Source organism: Ornithodoros turicata, chromosome 8, assembly GCF_037126465.1.
Source record: "Ornithodoros turicata isolate Travis chromosome 8, ASM3712646v1, whole genome shotgun sequence".
In the NCBI taxonomy this organism is placed as follows: domain Eukaryota; kingdom Metazoa; phylum Arthropoda; class Arachnida; order Ixodida; family Argasidae; genus Ornithodoros; species Ornithodoros turicata.
This window is the reverse complement of record NC_088208.1, coordinates 23,360,555-23,380,878: the sequence shown is the minus strand read 5'-3', so window position 1 is coordinate 23,380,878 and position 20,324 is coordinate 23,360,555. Positions and strand designations below refer to the sequence as shown.

Sequence of the window (20,324 nt, the reverse complement as noted above, 5' to 3'; positions counted from 1 at the left end):
ATCTATTATCTACCAACGTTTACCAGCGGCACGGCCGAGCGGGTCAAGGCGTCGCGCTCGTTGGTGGTAGCAGTCAAGGCCGTGCTGAGGACCGGGAGGTGGTGGGTTCGAGTCCTACCACCGGCTGTGCTGTCTGAGGTTTTCCCCGAGTTTTCCGAATACTTTCCAGACGAATGTCGGTACAGTCTCCCATGAAGTCGACACAGGAGTCATAGAAGACCCCTGTCCCTTACTCCGTCTTCTTTGCATCTGTCACACAGACGCAAACACGGTCACACGGAATAAAAAGAAAATCTAACCTTTCTGGCCGATGTAGGATTTCGGTCATCATCATATTTTAAGCATATTACCTCGGCCCACGGAATAGAGTGTCGCCTCCAGCGATAACCCCCCCCCCCCCAAGAGTCCTCATAAATCGAAATAAAGTTGTTGTTTTTGTGCCTCTGGTATTTACCAAAGTTGGTGCGAACGCATAAAATCACAACGTGGAGCTTTCAGCAGAACATGCATCCACCCGGTGACCACGCGACCTTCAGGAAAGCACCCCCAATCTCAAATCGAACAATAAATCATGATCTTCGAGAACGACACATACATACACACCTCGCCCTTCCTTCTTCCCCACCGTTCGAGCGGAGCCAGGGAAATCAATAACGGTTCCTGGTTTACCGAAGCATGAAGGTTCAATTTCTTTGACTCCAGTTTCGTATGGCGGCCACGATAATTGCGTTACAGAACACACATACCTGGGATGTGTGCAGGAGGTACAAGTAATTTGAGCGAGCAAGTAGCGAAATGAAGAGTGCAGTCAGACGTGTGCCAAGAACGCAAGGAATCTCCGGAGGGGGTTTTTGTTCCAGAAGCACTATATTAGGTCTTCATTTCTGGACGTACCTTGTCGACAAGGTTTGGCGTCGCACAGTGTTCATCCTAATGAAAGTTAATCTACAAGAGATCGCGATAGAACTTAGCCGCCACCGTTGAAGGATATTACCAGTAAGAGGGCGTTCCTCAAATAGACACTCGAAAGTGTAGACGCTAAAACTAATGCGGTTCATGAAGACATTGCAGAGAGACAATGTGTGGTGTTTGAGTAAGAAAGTGATCTGTGATGTTTCGTGTACGCAGTTTATTGTGCTGCTTCGTACTGCCGTCTTTTGTTTTCTTTTTGTTAACGCCGCGAAGCAACTGTGGCCATAAGCGGCGTGCAGACGTGGACAGATGGAGCGAGGACAGCAGCAAAGAGGTGGGGACAAGGGGTTAGTATGCGTCCTGGGCAGACTTCACGGGGAAGCTGGGCCGGCATTCGTCTCGAAAGTCTGCCGAAAAGCGAGGGCGAACCTCAGACAGCACAGCTGGTGGTAGGATTCGAACCCACTACCTCCAAGTCTTCAGCGCGACCTTGGCTACCACCATCGAGTGGACGCTTGTACCGAATCGGCCGTCTGTCGTCTTGGTGACAATTCAACCATTTAGAATGGTTATTCAGCAGAGTTCGCCTATTTCCCTCTGACATCAACCAGCGGTTGCGATATAGAGATAAACCTCAGGTTTTGCAGTCATTCGGATATATCCGGTACATACCTCGGAACATGTTGCCTCCTACAGGTTAACGACGCAGTTCTACCCCGGGGCCACGTGCAACATGTCACGGTACCATTATCACATCACCATCACCACGGTACCATTATTACAGGTCAACGCTGCCCACAAACGTAAAGACGTCTGTGATTGGCCTAGGCGGCCGCATGTAGCCTCCGCGTCGCAACGTAGTGAGCCCTCATGCATCATACTGTTGCTTGTACAGTGATCATGTTGCAGAAACACTTGTCTGAGACGAAGTACTTGGAGCACATTCGCGTGGTTTTCGAGCAAACACCCAACACATAGCATGGCTAGCACGGGGAAGTAGTTGTGGTTATGAGGAAACCAGCATAATACGCTGTGTGTGCAAATTACCCTGCTGAACAAGTCGCTGACATATCGCGACAAGGAACAAGGACAAAGACAGGACGGGTCGCTATATGCTAGCTATGTACGAACCGGTCCCATACATCTGTGAACAAGTCATTAGGCACGTTTCTGATGGTATATTAGAGTGTATACTTTGAGACTCATCAGACAATCAGGCTTGACGGACCACGTGATCTGTGGCCCTTACTGGTTCCACCAGTATTACTCCTTACTTGATGGACCATCGACGCCTTTGATAGATCAACGCTGCAAAAAGTCATAGGAAGGCCTGGAAATTCCAGATGAAAGATTGATGTCTAGGAAAGAGATAAAATATGCATTTCGATTTGAACTACGCAGCAATGTGTTCAGGTGAAGATTGCACTTTTGCTGTGGCTTGCGATAACGCGCACATTCCAAAAATGTAATACACCAAGAGAAGCATACCGCGATGTCATGCCATATACGTAGTACAGAAAGGAAAGTAAGCGTGTCTGCTCGGATACTCCAACGCGTTGAAGCAAAGGTTTTGAAAGATGCAAGCTTACAGGCGCCTATGATCAACGAGGTCTCGATATCTGAGACGCCATCTGCTTGACTCCCATTTCGAGACCCTGTTTCTGCGCGTTCTTCTTTCTGTCCTCGACTTTTTCTTGATGGATCGAAGTCGCACAAGCTCGTTTGCTCCCCTTTCAGTCCATGCCGTTAGTTGTTTTGACCCCCACATTTCTAAGGACGTCAAGGTCAAGAGAGTCACAGAGAAGTAATCCCTTCCCCAATTAATTGGTTCGCTCCAACCATGGTCCCAGCGTATAGTATGAGGATCTCCTCTTTCTGGGCCATTGGCAGCAACCCCGTTTAATAGAGCGTGCAACGGCACACATCCAAGTGCCTCCGCTTCACTGCAATGGTTTCTTTTGGGTCGAACGGTGCCCTTCTTTTTGCTAAAATCTTAGCATCTACGACGATGACGACGACGACGATGATTGTGAGTTCAGTTGTGTACGTCGGTTTGCCTTTACAGAAAAAAACAAAAAACGGTGTGCAATGCACAGTTCCTCTCACTTCCGTTCTCCACTCTCCACAACTGCTACAGACAGACCTATACACAGCTGTCGACGATACTGGGCCTTATAAAGCTACTGCTCTAAAAGCTAGCGCAGTAGGAAGCAACAGAGTGCTCCAACCGCCATGTCAGTACACGTGCTTCGTGCTTCTGCAACAAAATCTTGAAAAATGACAAAACTCTGCTCCTAAAGCGGCTTTTCTTCTTTTCTCTACTTTCGATCGATCCACCTTATTCAAAATGTTTCTTGTTGCGAACAGAGCCTCCAGTCCTCAAACACACCTGCTTGTTGTATCGGATTTTCCCAGAAGCTCCAAAATTCCACTACGGTGCACATGTAACCGACACAAATACATTCTTCCATGCTCACGCGCTGTGGAAATGTCACAAGCGTCTAGTATCTGAAACTGCCCAGCTGTTGGCGAGGATTGAACTACGGTGGTCCACGGAGGTCCACAGTAGGTCGCGGATCCACTGCAAATGTCGCTTCGTGAAGAAACCCGCAAGCATTTCCACCGTACACGCAGACATTAAAACTTTGTGCACTTTTTTTCAGCACTATACAACGACCGAAACTGAATAGACCTGAATTGTTATCGAGACGTGAGCAGGGTGGCACGGGCAATACTCATCCTGCAGAGCATTTTGCCACTCACTCATGGTATGAGAGCCGCGATAGCAACAGGATGTAGTTTATTCCACTACTTCACGGTCAACTTAAAGAACAGAAGGTAGATCGACGTGTACTGTATTATCGAAACCTTACTCGCAATCCTGACACACAAAGCTCACAAAAAGGAAAAATCTAGGGATTTATTGTAAACTGGGCCATTTGCCTGATGCTGCGTAGTCAATGCTTTTTACTTGTCTCCTCTTACATGTAACTTCGTCGTCAGGGATAAGTTTTCTGTCTATAGCAGGACAAGCAATGCAGACGTAAATGTCACCGTTTTATATCCATCACAAGAGGTGCATCAAGAACGCGCGATTCCCTCAGTGTCTTGTTCACAAATGCGTTGCGAACTGCCTGTGAGAGCGGACTCTTAATGCCACAAACACCGCGGAAGTCATCGGAGAACATGTCGAAGACTACTACGCCGCTCCCGGTGAAGTCCTCGTCCAAGAACGCGAAGCTTTCCGGCGCCGGTGTCGCCATGAAAAGCCCTCCCTTTGATGCGACGAAACAGTTTTTATCGTGGTCGTACGTGCCTTTCCACTTGCGACTCTTCACGGCAGCGCAGGCTTCAGTGTATGTCACGTTATCCAACAGCGTTGCCGTGCCGTTCGTTGCTTCAGGATCCTGCGCCAGGTAGGAATACCCGAGGAACGACACTGTGTACAACAAGCGGCTAGAGAGTTTGCCCCAGACGCTGGAATACTGTTGTAGTAACTCTTTCTGAAGAGCTTTCATGGATGTCGCGTTGTTCGGTGCCCACTTGGGGTTCGGACAGGTGACGTAGTCGGTTCCGCTTACAAGCGGGTGGCTTACTTGTACGAAATGAATGAACTCGTTTTGTAGCAAGCTGGTGACGTTGAAATATTTGGCGTGCATCTCGGGATTCCTGGGTAAGAACACCATGACGTGATAGTGGTAGCCTCGATGACTTTCAAGGAAGACGTTGAGCAGCTGAGGCAGGGGAAATAACTCCGGATACATGATGTACAGCATGATGCCGTCCACGCCAAATTCTAAGGCATCGCGATAGAGATTGCGCATAATTTCCGACGACGACGGTAAAGTCTCGGCCAACTCACGGTAGCGACTCGGCGGGCCGCCGATCGCTATGAGAAGCTTGTATTCAGACTTGCGGTACAGCCTCAGCGAGAGGAATTCGCTGAAGTACGCCAAGACTGACTGAGGTTCATCGTCTTCCGCGGGCTCCTCGTAGAAGCGCAGGGAGTAGTTGGACGGAGAAATTCCGGCACAACAGAAAACAACGGCCGTGCATAGAGGTAGAGGTATGTTATGAAGACGGTAGACGACATCTCGGTTTGCTCTGATCGGGTCGTACATGCAGTAGATGGTGGACGTGATGTTGACTACGGGGTCATCGGATAGAAAGTTCCAGAGCAACGTACCGTCTGCGAGTGGCAGCGAGTCCAGTAGTGCGCGGGGTGGGGCATGCTGAACGAAGGGCGTTGTGGTCTGCTCTGCAATGGTTAGGTTGTCCGGTACGACGGTGTTGAGGAAGGCCATATGCGTCAAATTGAACAGGACTTCGAAGATAATGAGGGTTAGTCCGATGCAGAGAACGCAGCATGTGGTTACGACGCAGGTGACGCGGGAACCACCTTCGGGGCGGATGGTAGTGGTCGGGGTTGGTGAAGAAGGCAGGCTGGACAGCGAAGCACGTTGGTCGACCGGGCGTCGGCTTGGTGCGCTGGACGGCATGTTCGAGAATGCTTCTCCGTGGAAGAAGGCCGAAGTCGTTGTACTAGTGTTCGGAGCGCGTGTGCAGCTTGTCCGGCGCTGTTACCGACTGATGGTAATATCTTCTTCGTCGGCACGCTCACCGACGTTGTAACCTTGGCTTGGCTTGGCTTGTCTATCTCACAGTCTGGCACACGACCTTCTAATAGGTCATGGCCTGGCGGTGGATTTCTTGTGGGAAATTCAAAGTTCTGATTAGATATATAACTTTTCGCGATGAAGGCAACAGTCGGAATTGAAAATAAAAATGGACAAGGAACGCCTATTATGAGGTGGAGCCTGCATGTGCTCTTGCTTCATAGAACGAGCGTATCAATAGAAGTTTATAACTGCTGGAAACCTCAAAGTGACCCGGCGGCAATGGCGGAACCTAATAATTGTGAGTAGATTTACATGTAAGGTGAGTCCTACTCTTTACGTCAGGGGTCTCCAACACGCGGGGCTCCTGCAACGAAATAGAGAGAGAGAGAGAGAGAAGAAGAAGCTAGTAGACGCCGTGGTCAATCATGGGCATGCGGAAAGCCCTTTAGTTCTCGAATCAGAACATTCACAGACCCACTTAAAATAATACACTTTACACGGGAGCTCTCTTCACAACAATAAACGGGAGCTCTACCGCTGCCATCCAACGCTTCATCGGAAGGACCGAGCGGTAAGGTAGTCCTATAGTTTCGGAATTCGTAAGTGTCAAAGCGTCTCTTCCATATCAACACGTGTTGAACTATCAAGCCTCCGGTGGACGTCGGTTTGCGCTCTGCAGTGTTTCCATGTCTTTGCGACCGAGCACAAAAAACAAAAAGCACAGGGAGTACTGCCTGCTGGAAGCCACGTCTGAAGCGGACAGTAGAGGAGAAGAAACGTACCTTCCAAGAGCATTGGCAGATAAAGTGTCTGTTCGCGGATATAAACAACGTTCCGGAATGTCTGGTGTGCTAAAAAACTGTTGCTGTTCCGAAAGAGTACAATCTCCGACGTCACTACGAAGTGCTTCACAAAGGACACCAGACGGAATTTACTGGAAAGATCTCTGAAGAAAAGGTGGCGCGTCTCAAATTGGCAGCCAAAAGACAAAAGGACATTTTTTGTAAGGTTATCAGAGAAAGTGAGGTCGCCGTTGTAACAAGCTTCGCCCTGTCGCAGTTGATCGCAAAAGCGTCAAAACCCTTCACAGAAGGTCCTTTAATCAATCCTGTCTGATTCGTGCAGCGTAAATTGTGTGCCCAACCGCAAAAGATTCTTTTGAGAAGATTAGCCTTTCTGCAAATACTGTTGCGATGCGGGTTGTGGACATGGCTGCAGACTTGGAGCTGCGCGATATTTCGAAGAATTTTTGTGCGTATTCCTGTGCATTTGACGAATCCACGTACACAAATCATATTGCTCAGTGCGGGTGTTTATCCGCGGTGTCACGCACGACTTGGACATATACGAGGAACTGTTTGATCTGCTTCCTCTTGAAAGGGACAACGACGGGAAGTTACCTGTGGAGCGCGGTAAATGGCAGTCAATAGCGACTTACGGGGATCCTTCAATGGTTGGTCGCAATCTAGGTCTGGTAGCCCGCCTTAAAGAAACTACTCTTGCAGAGGAAAACCTGCAGGTAGACAGCTCGACCTCCCGACGTCACATGGCAAACACGCGCGCGCGCACGACTCCACACCTGTCGTGACAAAGGCGAATCTTCGCCTTCATAAATCAGTCTCGGGATGGTTGTGAGCACGCAAGCCGCTAATCAAGCGAGATTCGTGAAATGCGTACTGTATCGGCATCATTATGCATAGCAAATGTGTAAGGGTGCGTTGAGCGATATAGATCTGTTGATCGACAAATTGATTTATTCGCATTTATCGAGAGAACGCCAAATCTTCAACGCACATGACATATATGAGAAATTGATTTAGCCGGGGCACTTTTTAATTCGCTCCCGAGTTTTATTGATTCTGAGTTTGATTTTCTTTCCTAGTTTGAAGGGGTCATAATACCTTTCTGAGTGAACATTGTAAAAGCACGTTAATTCGAGGGACTAAACATAGTCGCAAAGATCGCTCATGTTTTTTCTCATTCTAGAGGGCACTAACTTCGAAGAAGCAAGGCCGGTGCCGTAATGTATGTCCGGTGAAGTTTCGCTTTTAGTTTGGATTTCGTTTGGCCGAAAATATGGAGATTACAGGGGCATTGTACAAAATATTCACATACGTTACTGCGGAAAATTCACTAGGGCTATGGCGTTCTCCTGGGACTGGCATGTCGAGACTGAGCATGCCTGTCTGCAGAAAATGAACTGACGAATTATCGAGTTGGTCGGAAGCCTCGCGCCATGAAAGCAGCGCGCTGTGTTGATGCGGCGGATGTCATGTGAATACGCCCTGCATACGCAAAACCATCGGCAGTCCAATGTGCTGCACCTTGGTATTCCGGTAACATCTAGGCTACTTTCTCTGAGCACAATGGAGGAAATGATAGACGTGCAAACATTATTCTTTAATATCTTATCTTAGGGGGCCCGTTAGAAACATTCCATTTCCTGATGGTCCTGTTGGAAAACGCATTGCGAATTGCTTGTGACAGTGGATATTTCACGCCACAGACACCGCGGTAGTCGTCGGAGAATAAATCGAACACCACCACTCCATTTCCGGTGAACTCGTCGTTTAAGAACGCGTAACTCTCCGGCCCCGGGGTCGCCATGAAAAGACCGCCTCTTGACGCGACGAAACAGTCCGTCTCGTAGTTAAATTCTCCTTTCCATTTGCGGCTTCTAACTGCAGCGCACGCTTCAGCATAAGTTACGTTATCCAGAAGCGTTGCGCTATTGTTCTGCGATGCAGGTTTCTCCGCCAAAAACGAATATCCCAGGAAAGACACGGTGTAGAGAAGGCGACTCGAGAGTCTGCCCCAGACTCTGGAATACAGAAGTTGCAAGTCTCTCTGGAGCACTTTCATTGAGGTCGCCCCGTATGGTGTCCATTTCGGGCTTGGACAGGTGACGTAATCTACTTCTTTTACGAATGGATGGCTTATTTGCACGAAACGAATGAATTCGTCTTCCATCAACCAGGTGACGTTGAAATATCTGTCGTGTACCTCAGGGTTCATAGGCAAAAAAGCTATCATGTAAAACCGGTACCTTCGATGACTCTCCAGGAAAACACTGAGCAGTTCAGGCACAGGAAACAAGTCTGGACTCGTGACGTACAACGCTACGCCGTCTATACCGAAATCGGTGACATCACGATCCAGGTTTCGCATGATCATTGAAGAAGCCGGTAAAGTCTTCGCCAGTTCCCGGTAACGGCTGGGCGGACCTCCAATAGCGATGAAGAGCCTGTATTCGGACTTCCGGTACATCCTCAGCGAAAGGAACTCGCTGAAGTACACCAACAATGGCTGCGATTCATGGTCCTCTACAGACTTCTCATAAAAGCGTAGCGTGTAATTGGACTGAGAAATCCCAGCGCAACAGAATATCACAGCGGTGCAGAAAGCTAGTGGCATGTTATAAAGGCGGTAGATGGAATCTCTGTTCGATTTCAAGGGGTCGTACATGCAATATATAGCAGACGTGATGTTCGGAAGGGACTCGTCGGATAGAAAGTTCCAGAGCAACCTACCATCCGCAAGTGGCAGGGCGTCCAGCAGGGCGCGGGGCGGTGCATCCTGAACGGCGGGCGTCGTCGTCCGCTCTGCGGCGGTTACGTTGTCCGGAGTGACGGTGTTGAGGAAAGCTGTGTGTGTGAAGTTGAACAGGACTTCGCAGACAAAGAAGGCTGAGCCGATGCAGAAGACACAGAACGTGGGCACTATGCAGGTGCCTCGTGCGCCCCGTTCATGAAGAATGGCAGGAGTCGGATTTGGAGAAGAAGGCAGGCTGGCCTTAGATGGGCGTCTGTCAGCGGGTAGACGCTGTGGTGTGCTGGACAACATGTTCAAGTGCGCTGGTGTTCTTTGACGCGAGAACGAGTTCGCCGAGTCGTTTAGCACGCGTTCGAAGCGCGTGCGATGGTTCTTCTTCTTCGTCCCGCGGAGAATGGCCATTAGCCCCAAGGGAGATCGGCCAGGGCTATGAGGATGTCCAACGGTACTATGACTTGACGGTGACAATTTGGGTGGGGAATGTGAAGGTTGGTGGAGAATGTAATGGTTGAAGTGGTGGAGGTGCTGAAGTTCTTGTTTTGGCTCCATGGCACAAGGGCAAGCATCGTGCATGTCGTAGTGATGGTTCCTTCTTCTGCTTCCACATACCTTAGGCCCTTCGTCAACGCCACTTAGATAGAAAAAAAGTGTGATTCCTCAAACAACGCATCTCAAATCTCACACAACGCGACGTAGTCTTTAAGACTTCTCTAGTCACTTCGGCAGCCGCAGCCGTGGAAGCAATCCGCCTTCATCCACATGGGAGACCACTGGTAGTCACAGAGAACTCGTGTTTGATGTCGTCTGCGGTCTACAATTGACTGGAGCAGACCGGGAGGAGACCCGGGTTCGACGCTTTCAGACATATGTCGGTAAAGTTCGTTTAGAAGTCGGCCCAGGACGCACGTCCCCGCATCAGTCGTGAAGTTGCCCACATCTGTGAGGCTGACAACGGCGATCCCTTTCACCATCACCACCACCCGGGGTTTGAATACCAGCTCTTTTTAAACGCACTTTAAAAAAGTGTCATTACGGGTCACTCCAAAGTTACAAGAAAAGATGGCGACTGGCATGTGCTATACTGTAAAAACAGAACTTCACCGCGTGACGCGCTCACGACCTGATGTCACGCAGAATACGGCACAGTCCTCTTCCCGATTTGTTGAAAACGTGTGGCACACTCCTTTTTGTGACAACTTTGACGTGGAAGGCTTATACACTTCTTCCCCTAGGTGCACCTTCAAACAGAAACTTTTTGCGGTAATGCACTTACTGCACTCCTCCTCACTCACTGCCTAGTACTGCGCCTCGCTGAGTTTCGGTGATAGCGTATTAGAGAGATCAAAAGTTGTACCGAGTTCCGAGTGCGTAATTTAATGCGAACACAGCGCAAATCTAATAACGGAGGATCATGCATGTGCTTGCTGAGCGATGCGCACATAAAAAAAAAATTATAAAAAAAGTAAGAAGGCTACTTCCTCCACGACTTTCTTTATCATTGTTTTGTAACGTTCCATTTATTTCAATTTCCGTCCGTGTCTGGATCTACGGCTTTCTCGAAATGAAAAATAAAAAAGTAAAAGAGAAGTGTCCGCCTCAAGGCTGACTAAATCAGCGTTGCAGAAAGAACGCCGGCGTACCAGAACCTTCGGCGTAAAGATGACGAAGGCGCCAGCGTAATATGAGAAAGTTATATATATGTCCTTCGTTTTTTTTTTTCCCCGTTTCTTTTTTTCCCTTTTTATCTTTTTCCAACTCGTATTATTCCACCGAAAAGTCAGCACAGCTTCGCTATAGCGGCATTCCAGTCGAAAGAACAGAGACTTTAAATTCTTGACAATGTTCACACTTTATAACAGTCTCGTGAATTCAAGCGAGACATAATATCACGCAATGCAGAAACGCTTGCCCGTTTATTGCTTCGCTATTCCTCTTTGTTCTTTCGCTATTCTTCAACGGGGTCGTGACTCTTTGACACTGGTAGTGTATTACGTCACTGCGCATTATACTGCAATAGAGCGCGTTGAAAAAAAAAATTAAAAAGTAACTACCTTTCTACGTGCAAGTACAGCGTTCTGTCTGTCTGTTTTGTATGGTATCAAAGGGAGAGGGTAGCCGAGGCTGGCTGCTCCTGAGCGTGTTGGCTGAACGTATCTCCGGCAGTGGTCGCTTTTGTGGCAAAGAAGCGCCAGTCTAGTCCAGGTTGCATGTCCACATCAAAAAATGTTGCTAGTGAACGTTGCCCCTGTTCTTGTGTTCCCCGTGTATTCGTTCAATATGATAAACGTGTCAAGCTCTGACATAAAAGGAGCAATACGGCCATTCTCATTGGTAGTCGCAAACACGTGACCTCTCTCGTGCTGCCTCACGGACGGGTTCTTGTTTCTCGATTAAAAATGTCGCGGTGATTTGAGATGAACAGATCAATTTCACTCTTTAAACACAACTTCCCCACGTAGCGCGCTCGGAACCAATCATTATTCAGAATGGTGTAATTCTTTCTCCTGATTCGTTGAAAATGGGAACCGTACGCCCCTTTGCGGCAGTTTGGCTATGCGTTAGGTGCCACAAAAAAGGCGTGCGACTTGCTCTTTCACGTCATCAGCAGTGATAACCATGTCATTCACCTCAATGGATGGCGCAGAGTATACCGTGGAGTTGTTGATAAAAAGTTATTTCGTGAGTGTACGATCTGTAGGGACTATATACGAGCCAGGTTGCAATTCTGTTCAGCCGGAAGGCAGTTTTAACTACACGGAGCTCTTGGGAGGAAACCGCGTTCGTATATGACGTGATAGATGGCAGAGGATGACAGCCTTTTTATTTGATTTTATCTACTAAACGTATTATCTTTGTCTACACAAGAATTCGGTTGCGTCTATCTTCACCGAAGCTGGACACACAAACACTGAGAGTTTTAATCTGGCGAAGTCGGTACGCGGCAATTTGTCCATGTTTTTGGCTGCGTCTTTTGAAATTCACATAAGCACGCGAAACCACCAACGATGTCGCCGTCATGTGCTCCGTCGCCAGTGTCATCGCCATCAATGCCCTTGTCACCATGTCCATCATGGAGAAGCCATCGCTCCCGGAGCACAGCACTGCCTCTGAAGAGGAGTTTCTCAGCAGACGATTTCCGACCAAGAAGAATCTCGAGCCGATTCAGCAGGCAGCAGAAGACCCCGTGCTGGAACTATGGCACGACGGGAGCGTCCCGGCTCTGGTGACGCTCATCCTGTTTACCATCATCGTAGTGCCCATAGTTTCCATCCTACTGGTGCGAATCGGCGTGGACAACCCGTTGTCCGCCGGCGGACTTACCGAGGCGTCGCTGAGGTCTCTGGGCTTTGACGACGACATCGGCCACGATATTACACGCCGGAGAAAGAAGGTATATGATGGTCTGCCACGAGGAGACACACAGAGTGTGTGTTTGTAGGTCAGAAGTATTACGCGACAGCAGCAGTGGCCAATATTAGAAGGCAGCAAACGGTACAATAATTTAGAGTAGATTTACAGATTTACACGTAAAGTAGGTCAGCCCTTATGGTTTGTTCAGTGAGTGAGTCAGTTAGTTGCACCTAATACCTTTTGACCTAATCTCGAATGCACCTAATCAGGTTCCCCGTTAATCCCCGCTAGAAAGCGCTGGTCTCGAGAATGCGTGATCGCCGTCACGGTGTAGGTCCGGCGATGTTTGGTAGCGGTTTCCATTCCCTGTCATGTGCTATGTAGGAGGCTATTAACGCCGAAATCTCAAAATTGGAGGGATATATAATGTATAGATGATATTCACACAGGACAAGAACCTAGCAACACCAAACGAATTGTGAATACAATGAATCTGAGGCTCAGAGGGCAGTCAAAAATCCCTGAGAACCCATCTGCAGTGAGGCACTCCCACCCAGCAGGACCGCGACCTCCTCATTCGATCTTCCAACACTACAAAAAAAAAAAAAAAGACCTATAAAAACCTTCAACATTGTTTCGCCTAATAGACAGTAAGCCTGAAAAGGGGGCGATGCCATCATGTCGGAAGTTAAAGTCACATGACCATCAAGTTTTCATCGACGATGGAGCGCCTCAGACGCACAACCTCAATCCCATTCTACCCATTCAAATATAAATGAAATACATCATCTCGTAGACTTTCATTCGAAAATTCATGCATGTACTCTCAGAGGGTGAAAATATACAAGAAGTAAAAAGAAAAGTTCCTCCTCATACAAGTGGTAGCAAAAGCTATCACACACCGGAGAATAACGTGTTAGAGGTTCAGAATATCCTCGTTCGCATAATAGCACGTACCTGCTATTCAACCTGGCGCTCGGGAGGACTCCGTGCTATAGTGTTCTCCTTTGGAGCGTTCGCGCGGCTTTACGGTGGCATCCACTCGAATATACAACCGCTGTCTGTATGATTGATGAGATGCTCCGTTACCGGCGACTAAAATGCAACAGGATTGTAGTGGCATTTTGACGGATTCTGTACTCTCGAGCCGGTAACCGGCCGGTCTGGAATGGATTTGTGTTTGAGATGAGGAAAAGTTTCTTTTCATGGCGTATATAGCGCTGCCCGCGTCGTATAAAATGCGAGGAGAGGATACGAGAGAGGAGGATATATGCAAATTCCTTCGAGCACAGGGATTTCCGCGTATCAGTTGCCGCCGCGGCACAGTAGCACCCTGAAGCGATAGTGGAAATGTGTGGTTTAGCCCCTTTCTCTTTTCTTGTCGCTGTTCAGAGAGTAGATGCTGCTAATGCGACTTACGGCGAATATTCTTGCATCGATAAGAAGAAGGACGGATTAAGCGCGTTTCCGTGTTCTGGATATTCTTAAAAATTGGAGGTTAGGCAAAACCTTCCAGTGCATACGTTGGATGTAAAAGTTACGCAGTATTAAGGGTAACCCACATTCAGAGTTGTATCAGGCGTCTGCTCGCCTCCTTTTTCGCGCACGAACTGCGCCCGCGTTGAATGCAATATGGCAAAAATCGCACATATTTGATAAACATAATCCTTGAGAACCGTTCTCCGCCAAAGAACTCAACATTTTTTTAACATCTCTTCATGGTCACTTTAGCCACTACACCACGCGAGCTAGTAAACCGGCAATTTGCTGGTTCTTTCAGTCGTTTCCTGTCCGGTACGATAGTACGTTTCATATTGATTTTTTTGCATGTTCTGTATAAATGCTAGGCCTGGCTACCTTCACAATATGAAGATGCAGTTCAGTATTTTGCGGAGATACGCTACGTTACCTACTTGGCGAATCAACTATTGGTCATCAAAAATAACCGTAGGATCATGCTTGTGACGCACTCCGAACCTTTCCAGCAGAACTGGACGGTTCGAAGCGACATGCCGGGACCGGGAGATTTCCCAGAATTCATAGCCTCCGGCAACGAAAGCGAGACATCGCCTACTTCAGCGAAGTCGGCATTTTCGTCCTTCCTAACTACGTACCCGGACTCGTTGCCGACGACGAAGGAACCTGTTATTCGACGCTACCGTCCAGCATACAGCAGTGACACGACGAGCTCCCACAGTCCGTGGCATTTCCATAATGATAATAAGGTGCGTCGCAGGAGAAGGAAGAACAACATCAACAAGTTGGGCGTCGTGAGGACGAAGAAGAAGAAGAAGAAGCAAAGGAAGAGTACGACTTTTCGCCATGGTCTCCATCTGTTTCGCAGTTGAGACGCCGGTTTTAACGCGATACTTTCTACTTGAACCGGAAGTTTATGAGGATGTGTGAATTAAAATTCTTCACGAATACAGCGTTCGTTGTGTGTCCTTAGACGTGTTTCTTCGATTACGACAATATAGCGTGTGCTGGGTAATTGCAACTGCAGTCGACCGCCCCCCGTTTTATCCGGATTGAGCCGTTCCCAGCGGAAATGTCCGGATATAACTAAGGAGCCGGATGAATGAAACGATAAAAGATTAGTTATTAGTTGTCAACAAAGCATGTGTTTATTTAGGAGGACATAAGGAACCGTCCGCCATTACACGCGTAAAATTACGGCAAACATTCAGCTCCTGTAAAGTACTACCTATGTCGCTAACTTGAGAAACATTAGTCTTCCCCTCAAGGAATGTCAAAGCCCTTTTCTGTGCACTTCGTGCATCCTCAAGCGCCACCTCACTGGATTCCTCACTCCTGGATCCGGAATCTTCATGCGTGTGCTTCATTTCTTCTTGTATGTAGTCGCTTTACTTAGCATGCTAATTACTCGTCGACGTGACGTCATAACTATAAGAGTCAGCCAATCACTATCGTGTTTTCAACGGCGGTAGCCAATCACGAACGAGCTTTCAGCGGTCGTGGCGATGGAGAACGAACCACCGTCGTCTGCCGGCAGTGATTGAACGTCCCCGCGGACTAAATGGGAAAAATTTTAAATAAAGCGCGAAACTGTCCCATACCTTTCTCGAGACTGACTTTCTGGGAAGCATGTTGAATTTTTTGTCTACAGATTCAGGTCCACAGGTTCCAAGTTAGTTGCCAAGTCATTTGCCAGTTCTTGAATTCGCAGAATGGCGATTCGCAGCAGCCGGCGAATTGTGACTTTGTATGGCCACGTAGCGAAGGAGGGAGAGGGGGCAACGAGCAGTCCTTCTGTATCTGGCGAAGCCGAAGGCATCGTTGGAACCTTTACAACCGCCTTTCCTGACGACATCAATGGGAAAGAGAAACCCTTTTCTAGGTTGTCGCAACGTCTTAACGCAGTGTAGGTAGCACACCGTCTCTGACTCACCACCGGACACAAATGCAGCACGCTTTGTGCCGCGAGCCCTTAGTTACAAAAAGCCTCGCCAGGGATCCCCTAATCCATCCACTCTACCATCCCGATAAGTGATGGCAGTTGTTGGGTGTTTTCCTCAGCGCTTCCTGAAAATCATTGTCCGGAACCGGAAACTGAAGCCCGGGTAAATGGAAGCTGACTTAAATCTGTTCCCTTGGTATTTTATTTTATTTTCATTTTTATTTTTTTGTATCCGGATAACCGGAGGTCGACTGTAATAATTCTATTCCAAACAAATCGCGTCTTCTTTGACTGCATACATTGTTCACTACTCACTTAAGATGGAATTTCACCGCATACCACACTCTGAAAACAGAGCTTCACCACATAGCACGCTCCTAGCCATCCATAATGCCGAGTGACATCCTTCTTTCCCCTGATTTGCTGAAAACTGGAGGGGGCGTACGCAATTTTCGTGGCATCAAGCAGTTCATAGTTGCCACAAAAATGGCGTACGCCCCCCCCCCCCCCACGTTTTCACATTGTTATTCGGGATGACGGTTGGCTAGGAGAGTGCTATGCAATGAAGCTCTGCTTCCAGAGTGCACGCCCTTACCGTCATCCAGAATGTTCTCTCCACTTATTTGGCATAAACGAAAAGCGTACGCCATCTTTTGTGACACTTATGCAGCGACGCGAATGGTCACAAAAAGGTGTGCATTCCACGCTTTCCACATATCACGAGCTATAACGGTATCATCATGCGCAATAGTTGCTCTTCCAGCGTCTTAAGTGTTGAAGTTATGCTTTTAGTGGCGCTTGTTGTTGAGAAGGATTCGTGCGCCAATCTGTCAAGCAACCTTCTATATATGATTATACTCTGTGCGTCATTCTGCTGCGAAGAATGCATTCTACGAACAGAAAGCAAAAAGACACAATGCGTGTGTTCATCCGTCTGTGGTGGTCTCCTGTGAAGCGCGCTTTCGCTGCACTGCCTTAATGTACGCGGGAGAAGCAACCAAGCAACACGTCTCTCCTCGGTCCTCTTAACGAGCAGATGTACTGTTGCTGCACCGTTCTAATGGAGCGTGATGATAGTGGAGCGGGCCCGTCGGTCTGGGCTAAGTACAGTCATCGGGAAGACATTATTGCATTGCGATTCAAAATGAAGCAGAACGAGCAAGACGACAGCTACTAAATGAAACGCGCCTAGGCCTGAGACAGTACACGGTACATTACTTACTTCAGCCTTCACAAACCCAGTAATTTTTTTATCATCAGCAAAATCAGGTGGATACAACATTGGTGCACTCTGAAAGGCAAAGAAATGTGGTATTTAAACGCAGTCAGTGTGCGTAACAACAAATGCATGTGAGGTAGTTCTACTATTTGCGGTCACCAAAATTCAACCGCGGCAAGTCGGATTTTTTTACAGCGACAGCCGTTAAGCGCTCGATTTCGTCAAGATCGTGTGCCGTACGTCGCATCGCCGAAAAACCTTCACTCCCTTTGCGCGAGATGAAGCGAAGAAACAAGGAAAAGACGCGCGATGCGAATTGGTCGTTTCGGAGGGTCACGTTGGCTGTGACGTTGGCGTCACGTGCCTCAGAGAAAACGTGGCAGCGGCGTTTGCCGGTTCACAACATATCATGGCATATGAAGAGTTGCGCCGCGCGCGTACGGGCTTCTCGTCGCCCGTAGCTGCCAGTGTTGCCGTTCAAGCGACTTTGTCGCCAGATCTAGCGACTTTCAGAGTAGGTCAGCGACCAAATATATAGGTGTCTAGCGCCTAGCGACTAATCTAGAGACTTGGGCTCAAACAACACGCGGCATCTGGAAGCTTCTAAAATCGCTGGAAAACTGCCATTTGTCGGGAAAATATTTTAAAGTACTATATTTTTGCGGACTTCTGGCTGTGCGCATCACCTAAGCGCCAGTTATTTCGTGCAGGTGCCCCATCAGATGCTCCCCACGTCATACGTGGCGCCTGTCGCTTACAAAGGCATAGATAGATGCCACGATGACGATGACCATACGGCTAGCGGAGCAATGGCGATGACGCTACCGGTGACAGAACCATTTTTTTTAATCTTTGGCTCATATTTCGTGAAACTCCCTGTATAAACAAAAAGGAGCGCACGCAGAAGCCACGCTTGATGTCGGAAGCTGAGACTAAGCAGAAATCCATCGTATAAGAAAGCTTGAGTTTGAGCGGAAGAAACAAAGACGACACACAGAACTCAAATTTTGAGTTCCGCTCTTTTTTTTCCTCTCATACCCAAGCTTTGTTACGATGAATTTTTGACACCAGCTCGCCTGCGTATACGCTATTCTTCCAAGCAGAAACTTCGGAAATGATGTCAAGCAACCGATGTTGACGGATTGTAAGACAAAAGCTTGCTGTTAAAAATAGGTTCACGGTAATTTAATGTCCGACGACTTTTTCTAGCGACGCTACAAAAACACCTAGCGACATCTGGCGACTTTTTGAGGCCTCTCTAGCATGTTTTGTGCTAGCTGCTTCGTCAACCAGTAGCGGGGACGGTATTTCGCGTGCATGCAGAGAGGAACAGCGGCATTATGGGTCGTCGTAGGAAGTGTCTTGCTGCGGATTACAATCGACAGGGCGTACCATGTACGTAGCGACAGGCGAGTTCAAATGAACAGCTTTGTTACTGTTGTTGATTTGATGCCACCGTAACTTTTTTGCTGGTTTGCATATTTCTCCCAGCCTAAGTCATCGTTGAATGAGGACCATTATTGAAATGAAGGTACTGCAACGTGCTCGTGCCCTAAGTTCCATTGAATGAATGACGCACTGACATGCAGACACGTAAGGCAAGACACAACAGGGGCTTGCACCTAGAAGAAGGGGGCCTCTTCATGATGGCGGAGAGACAGACGAGATGAAGCAAGCTTTGTATTGCCAACCGCAGGATGGGACAAGCGCAATACCTGCCCACATCACATCTCAAAAATAGTACTGCTCTCGCCGTGAAAACGAAGAGCAGGCGTCTACTACTCCGTCTCCCTCCAGTCATTGAAGCAGTCCTTACGTAGCCACTGTCTGTGTACTAGATACTTCGACCCTGATTTGCATACTACTAGTAGGCTCCCTTTTATATACACGGTTACGCAAGATAAATTATGGTGTTTGCTCTGAGGATAAAATGAATAAAGTGAGCGTTTGGGAGTCCAATTACGCGCACCAGGATATGGTATGCGTATAAAATTTTACAAATGTTGCCACTCGGTCTAATGCTTTACGGAGAAGTCGTGAAAAATCGAAAAACGCTGCCTCTTAAAGTGAACTCTTAAAGGAACTTCACCGCGTAGCACGCTCCTAGTCAACCATTATCTCGAGCGACGTCTTTCTCTCCCCTTGTTTGCTGGAAACGAGAGGCGTACGCCATTTTTGTGACAATTATGAACTGCATAAGTGTCACAAAAATGGCCTACGCCTCCCGTTTTCAATGAATCAGGGGAGAGAACGAGATGATAATTCGAGATGAGGGTTGCGTAGGAGCGTGCTATGCGATGATGTTCATTTTTAAGAGTGTGGCACTAAAATGTAAAAATTTCTCCTCACCAAACTGAAAGATACCGTTACCTTGACACCAACACAAAAGGAACCGGGTTTGTCCGTGGCATAGTTCGTGATTTATGAGCGAAAGAACCTGGAATTACGCTTATCCTTCACAAAAATTATCACATTATTATTATATTATCACAAAAATGGCCTACGCCTCCCGTTTTCAACAAATCAGGGGAGAGAACGAGATGATCATTCGAGATGAGGGTTGCGTAGGAGCGTGCTATGTGGTGAAGTTCATTTTTAAGAGCGTTCAGTCACCTTCAATACACCATCATCCCGAATGACATATTGTTCTCGCCCCCTATATGCTGAAAAAGAGGAGTACGCCTTTTTGTGGCACTTATGCAAAAAGGCGTACGCCCCGCGATTTTCGCAAATCAAGGGTGATAAAGATATCACTCTGTACAAAGGTCGGCCTTCAGCGTGCTATGTGATGAAACTTTGCTTTAAGAGTGTAGCGATGGTGATGCGTATTTTTAGTTGCCTATGTTACTATTTAGCAATACCGCAAAGCCTAAGTAGACGTGCATATCAAATTTAAAGATTCTACAAGGCACGTGTGGCGACACACACACGCACAATGTGCACATAGAAACGCTGTCTAGCTCGGCTATCAATTACAAACGTTCAATAACTATTGAGGAGAGATTGTGCTAGTTAAATCCACCAGGCGGTAGCCTGTTCAGTTCTTCAATGGTTCGAGGAAGGGCTATTTAAATCACCCAGTGTGAGCAAGTATCGGGCGCTGCTGCATATGTATAAGTGTGTCTGAATATTCTCGAACAATGTGTAATGGCTGTCTGAGTGGCTGTAATGTATAAAGCTTAGCCTTGTCCATTTGTTGCTGTAACGACGCAAGATTGGATTTATGTAACAGGTCGTACACCCGTAAAAAGAA

General features: G+C 47.8%; 3 protein-coding genes across 4 annotated transcripts in view; 2 read left to right on the top strand and 1 right to left on the bottom strand.

Annotated features, from left to right (window-relative positions):
- The window catches only part of LOC135366727 (retinal guanylyl cyclase 2-like), a 129,152-nt gene that overhangs the window by 31,522 nt on the left and 77,306 nt on the right, over window positions 1-20,324 (top strand). The gene's annotated exons all lie outside the window — the stretch shown is intronic.
- Window positions 1-20,324, bottom strand: part of LOC135366725 (protein CWC15 homolog A-like) — a 161,754-nt gene that overhangs the window by 84,222 nt on the left and 57,208 nt on the right. The window lies entirely within an intron of this gene.
- On the top strand, window positions 12,111-14,863 carry LOC135366724 (uncharacterized). 2 transcript variants are annotated; one of them, XM_064599565.1, is made up of 2 exons: window positions 12,111-12,474; window positions 14,423-14,863. In XM_064599565.1, the coding sequence occupies exons 1-2, from the start codon at window positions 12,145-12,147 to the stop codon at window positions 14,780-14,782; spliced, it is 690 nt and encodes a 229-aa protein (XP_064455635.1). In that variant the 5' UTR covers window positions 12,111-12,144; the 3' UTR covers window positions 14,783-14,863. The 2 variants fall into 2 exon arrangements, with proteins under 2 accessions (XP_064455635.1, XP_064455634.1); XM_064599564.1 differs by having other exon boundaries at window positions 14,420-14,863.